The 6000-nt window shown below is 39.4% G+C and overlaps 1 protein-coding gene across 1 annotated transcript in view; it reads right to left on the bottom strand.

Moving 5' to 3' along the window:
• Positions 1-6000, bottom strand: part of LOC129409882 (short transient receptor potential channel 5-like) — a 66684-nt gene that overhangs the window by 15680 nt on the left and 45004 nt on the right. Inside the window, exon 8 of the mRNA XM_055156791.1 lies at positions 3940-4077. Within this exon, the coding sequence (XP_055012766.1) occupies positions 3940-4077 (138 nt within the window). The remainder of the gene's footprint in view (positions 1-3939; positions 4078-6000) is intronic.

The following is a 6000-nucleotide window of genomic DNA, read 5'->3' as shown; positions in this document are numbered from 1 at the left end:
TGTGTTTTTAGTGTTTTTTAATGTGTTTTAGTGCATGTTTTTTTTGTTTTTTGTTTTTTTTCTTTTTGTGTTTTTGTGTTTTGTGTTTTGGTGAGTTTTTGGTGAGTTTTTACCTTATTTTTTTTGTTTGTTTGTGATATATCTTTGCTGTGTTTTTTAGCGTGTTTTTAGTGTGTTTTTGTGTGTGTTTTTGTTGTGTTTTTAGTGTGTTTTTTGGAATGATTTTTTGGTGTGTTTTTTGTAAATTTTTACCTTGTGTTTTTGGCATATCTTTGCTGTGTTTTTGTGTTTTTGTTTTTTCGTGTGTTTTTAGTGTGTCTTTAGTGTGTTTTTAGTATGTTTTTTGGCATGTTTTTGGTGTGATTTTGGTGGGTCTTTGACATGTTTTTGGTCAGTTTTTACCTTGTGTTTTTGGCATATTGTTGGTGTTTTTTGTGTGTTTGTGGCATAACTTTGGTATGGTTTTGCCTTGTTTTTTTGCAGTGTTTTTAGTGTGTTTTGTTGTGTTTTTAGTGTTTTTTAATGTGTTTTAGTGAGTTTTTACCTTGTGTTTTGGTGTGTTTGTGGCATGTCTTTGCCGTGTTTTTGGCATGATTTTGGAGTGATTTTCGGTGTGTTTTTCGGCAGTTTTTACCTTGTGTTTTTGGCATTTCTTTTGGTGTGTTTTTGCCATGTTTCTTTGCTGTGTTTTGGTGTATTATAGTGTGTTTTTGGTGAGTTTTTACCTTATTTTTTTTGGTTTGATTGTGATATATCTTTGCTGTGTTTTTAGTGTGTTTTTAATGTGTTTTTAAGTGTGTTTTTGGTGTGTTTTTGTTGTGTTTTTAGTGTGTTTTTGGAATGATTTTTTGGTGTGTTTTTCGTAAATTTTTACCTGGTGTTTTTGGCATATCTTTGCTGTGTTTTTGTTGTGTTTTCGTTGTGTTTTTAATGTGTCTTTAGTGTGTTTTTAGTGTGTTTTTGGTGAGTTTTTACCTTGTGTTTTTGTGTGTTTGTGGCATAACTTTGGTATGGTTTTGCCTTGTTTTTTTTGCAGTGTTTTTAGTGTGTTTTTGTTGTGTTTTTAGTGTTTTTTAATGTGTTTTAGTGAGTTTTTAGTGAGTTTTTACCTTGTGTTTTTGGTGTGTTTGTGACATGTCTTTGCCGTGTTTTTGTTGCGTTTTTGGCATGATTTTGGAGTGACTTTTGGTGTGTTTTTGCGTGCAAGTTTTTACCTTGTTTTTTTGCCATTTCTTTGCTGTGTTTTTAGTGTCTTTTAGTGTATTTTTGTTGTGTTTTTATTGTGTTTTTTTTGTGTGTTTTTAGTGTGTTGCTGCAATGTTCTTAGTGTATTATTCTTTTAGTGTTTTTGGTGAGTTTTTTGTGTGTTTTTACTGTGTTCTTGGTGTATTTTTTTGCCGCTGCGGCGTGAACTCGTCGTGAGGTAAACACAGAGCGAACACCTCGTCTCTCTGAGCGTCTCAGATCGATAAAGCTCCGTTAGACGAGCCGTGGCCTTCTGCGTCTGAGCTCAATAAACCTAATCTGCTCCGTGACCTCGGACGTGCGCATCATCGACTGCTCCTGACCTCTGACCCCTGACCTCCGCGCCGCCGCTCAACGTTAGAACAGCGTTAAAACGTCTGCGACAGGTGAGAGGAAGAATCAGAAACTGTACTCGAGTAAAAGTAACTTCAAGAGAAACTGTCAGGACGAAACAGTTAAAGTAATTTGAAAGATAAAATATTAAACAAGTCATAAAATCTGTTTTTTTTCAAAGGACAGACACAAAAATGAGACAGAAATGTTAAATATTTAATCATTCTGTTATAATTGAGACGTTAAATCGCAAAATTGATCTAAAACGACTTAGTTTTTTGATTTCATTGCAGCCTTTTATCTTGTTGATCATGAACTTTTACAAATGAAACTGTCCGGATACGGTTTTAAAAGTGCAGCTACACACTTCATGAGCAGTAATTTGACAGAAAACAAAAGCCACGTTTACATGAGAGCTTTAATTCCGAATAAAAATGATTTAAGTCTGAATAAAAATGAATTCCGTTTTAAAAAGTCCATGTAAACACTTAAACTTAATTGTGACGTAAGTGTTCGGTTTATTCTGATTTTAAAGCTGAATGAATTTGGTTCCTGGATCATGTTTGTCGTTTCTTCTTGTTAAAATAATGCTGGTGGTTCGGTTCATGTTCGTTGTGTCGTCCTGGTCCTGGTCCTGGTCCTGGTCCTGGTCCAGTCGTGTCTCGGGACTTTGATCCACGTCTCTTTGGATTTGTGAGAGGGATGTGGGAGTGGGCTGAGGTAGAGCAGCCTCACACTCAGGTGACCAAACGTTTTTCCCCAGACATGTCTGTATTTTGCATGTCCTGGGCGTCCGTTTTTTTTTTTTTTTTTTTTTTTAAGTGATGCAAATGTCCGGGTTTTCATTTCTGGTCATTGGGGCATTAAACTGAGCGTCTCTCGTAGCGTCTGTGACTCTGAAGGAGCGAGACACAAACAGTCGGTCAGTCTGCAACTCACCGAAGAGCAAATGCACATTTAACAACGACTTGGACAAGAAATTCTCCGTTTTCCATCTCGGTCGGGACAAGTGTGAGTCCATGTGCACAGGTTGTGAGGTGAGAGTTCAGTGTCCCTCGTTTATCATGGGGGTTACGATCAAAAAATAACCCTCGATAAGTGAAATCCACAAAGTTGTCAACTTTATATTTTACAATTATTACCTCTGCCAAGGAGGTTATGTTTTTGCCGGCGTTTGTTTGTCTGTTTGTTTGTTTGTTTGTTTGTTTGTTTGTTTGTTTGTCTGTTTGTTTGTTTGTTTGTCTGTTTGTTTGTTTGTTTGTTTGTTTGTCTGTTAGCAACATAACTCAAAACGTTATGGACAAATTTTGATGAAATTTTCAGGATTTGTTGGAAATGTGAAAAGGAAGAACTGATTTCATTTTGGGGCTGATCCGGAAGAAATCCTGGATTCTGGATCACTTTGAAATTTTAGTTAACATTGTGGTAAATGGGGCCAAAAATTTTGTTTCTCAATATCTGGGTTAATTATTGACCAAACCCCATGAAATTTGACTCAGGGATGGACAATGGGATCCTCTTTCATATTCCAAAGGCTGATCTGGATCTGATCCAGAAGACTGATTTTATCGCAGTTTATATAAAAAATGGGGGCAGTCCTTGGCGGAGGTCTGCGCTCTCTGACTGCTTTTCTAGTTCTAATCTGTTTTAAGTCTGTAAAACCTCAACACAAACTTTACACACTTTTCTCAGACTTAAAACTTCTCGCTGTTGTCGTCCTTTTGTTATTTTCCTCCTTCTTTATGTAACGAACCCAAGATTAATTTATTCTGTCATGGAGTCCTACAGCGCAGAGTCCTGCATGGGGCCATTTTTGGAGACACGCACCTGCGCAGGACAGGACCGCACCTGCCCTCATCCACCCGCACCTGCCGTTAACCCGAGATTATATCAAACTTTTGCGCTGCCTACACCATGGACTGAACCAGGACTGAACCAGGACCAATTCCAGGACGGAAGAGGAGGATTAAACCAGGACTGAACCAGGACTAAACCAGGACTAAACCAGGACTGAAACTGAAACAGGACTCACTGTCAGGACGGGCTCGGAGGTGATGCAGGAGAAAGAACTGGCGTTTTCTCTCTTAAGTCCTGGTTTAGTCCTGGTTTAGTCCTGACCCACCCGTGTGTAAACAAACAAACAAACAAACAAAAAAAACATACAAAATTGACACACAAAAAAAAAAAAGAAAAAAAAGTATCCGCGAAACGGCAAGACCGCGAAAGGTGAACCGAGGGACGACTGTAGCCCCACACCGTCGGTAAAGTGTGGAAACATGGTCACTCTACTCAAACATGAATCGCTCCAAACAGAACTCCAGCGGGTCAGAGAGAAAAGTGTGATTTAGTGTGAGTTTTTACCAGGGAGAAGACGGGGAAGAGGAGCCCGATGATGAAGCACGTGACCAGTTTGACGGCCCAGTGTCTCCGCCTCCACCCGGGGAAACCGTCGTACCACAGCGTCGCCAAGAGCTGCTGACAGTTCGGCTGCGCCACGAACTACGAGAGAAAAACAAAAAAAAGAGACAAATGTGTGAGTAAAATGTTTGAGTAAATCTTTATTATGAGTCTGTCCAAAGCTCCAAACACAGTGGAGCACTTCCTGTGTCACCACATGATGACATCACAAGGTGGTTTGACAGAAGACGTCCAGATGTGTTTGTGATGAGGAAAGAGCAGCTGCCAGTTTGTAACATCTGATTTATAAAGTGTGAATGGAATTTGAAGGACAAAACTTTAAATAAAACAACAAAATGTGGTTTTAAACCAGGACTAAACCAGGTCTAAACCAGGTCTAAACCAGGTCTAAACCAGGACTAAACCAGGACTAAAACCAGGACTAAACCAGGTCTAAACCAGGTCTAAACCAGGACTAAACCAGGACTAAACCAGGACTAAAACCAGGTCTAAACCAGGACTAAACCAGGACTAAACCAGGTCTAAACCAGGACTAAACCAGGACTAAACCAGGTCTAAAACTAAACCAGGTCTAAACCAGGACTAAACCAGGACTAAACCAGGACTAAAGCAGGACTAAACCAGGACTTAAAAAGTCTAAACCAGGTCTAAACAAAGTCTAAACCAGGACTAAACCAGAACTAAACCAGACTAAACCAGACTAAACCAGGTCTAAACCAGGTCTAAATCAGGACTAAACCAGGACTAAACCACTAAACCAGGTCTAAACCAGGACTAAACCAGGTCTAAACCAGAACTAAACCAGGACTAAACCAGAACTAAACCAGGTCTTAACCAGGTCTAAATCAGGACTAAACCAGGACTAAACCAGAACTAAACCAGGACTAAACCAGGTCTAAATCAGGACTAAACCAGGACTAAACCAGGAACTAAACCAGGTCTAAACCAGGTCTAAATCAGGACTAAACCAGGACTAAACCAGACTAAACCAGGTCTAAACCAGGACTAAACCAGGACTAAACCAGGTCTAAACAAGGACTAAAGTAGGACTAAAGCAGGACTAAACCAGGACTAAACCAGGACTAAACCAGGACTAAACCAGGTCTAAACCAGGACTAAACCAGGTCTAAACCAGGACTAAACCAGGACTAAACCAGGACTAAACCAGGTCTAAACCAGGACTAAACCAGGACTAAACAGGACTAAAACCAGGACTAAACCAGGACTAAACCAGGACTAAACCAGGACTAAACCAGGACTAAACCAGGTCTAAACCAGGTCTAAACCAGGACTAAACCAAGTCTAAACCAGGTCTAACCAGGACTAAATCAGGTCTAAAGTGGAACTAATCCAGGTTTAAACCAGGTTCAAGCCCAGTTCTAAACTGGGACTAAACCAGGTCTAGATTAGGATTAAACTAGGACTAAATCGGGTCTAAACTGGGACTAAACCAGGTCTAAACAAAAAGCACAGATGTTCAGAAAAAGAAAAAGAAAGACATACTAAAATTCCATGACTTTTCCAAAACTTCCATTGAATTTACAAAATTCCATGACTTTTCAAGGCCTGGAAAATGACATTTTCAATTTCCATGACTTTTCCAGGATTTCCATGACCGTGGGAACCCTGAATATAATAATAATAATAATAATAATAATAATAATAAATAAGTGAATTTAATTGAAATTAGTTTTGATTAAAGCCAAATTAAAAAGACGAGTTTTGAGTTTATTTTTAGAAATATAAACACCTGCAGTCGACCTCAGATCCTCCGGTCGACGGTTCCACAGACGTGAGCCGTAAACCCTGACCGTGTCCCACAGAAGAGTCTGAGTCGAGTCTTTAAAATCACACTGGGTGAGTTAACGAGCTAAATCGGGTCTTTTCATTAAACTCGTCAGATTTCAGCGCCGCTTAAATCTGGCTTTAATATCTTTATACTATTTTCTCCCGCGCCTCTGGGAGAAAACGAACAGACTCGGCTTCCTTCATCTCCTCCATCAG

The sequence above is a fragment of the Boleophthalmus pectinirostris genome, unplaced genomic scaffold (assembly GCF_026225935.1).
Source record: "Boleophthalmus pectinirostris isolate CB_2022bp ecotype Guang Dong unplaced genomic scaffold, ASM2622593v1 HiC_scaffold_20, whole genome shotgun sequence".
Classification (NCBI taxonomy): domain Eukaryota; kingdom Metazoa; phylum Chordata; class Actinopteri; order Gobiiformes; family Gobiidae; genus Boleophthalmus; species Boleophthalmus pectinirostris.
This window is presented reverse-complemented; position numbering and strand designations above follow the sequence as displayed.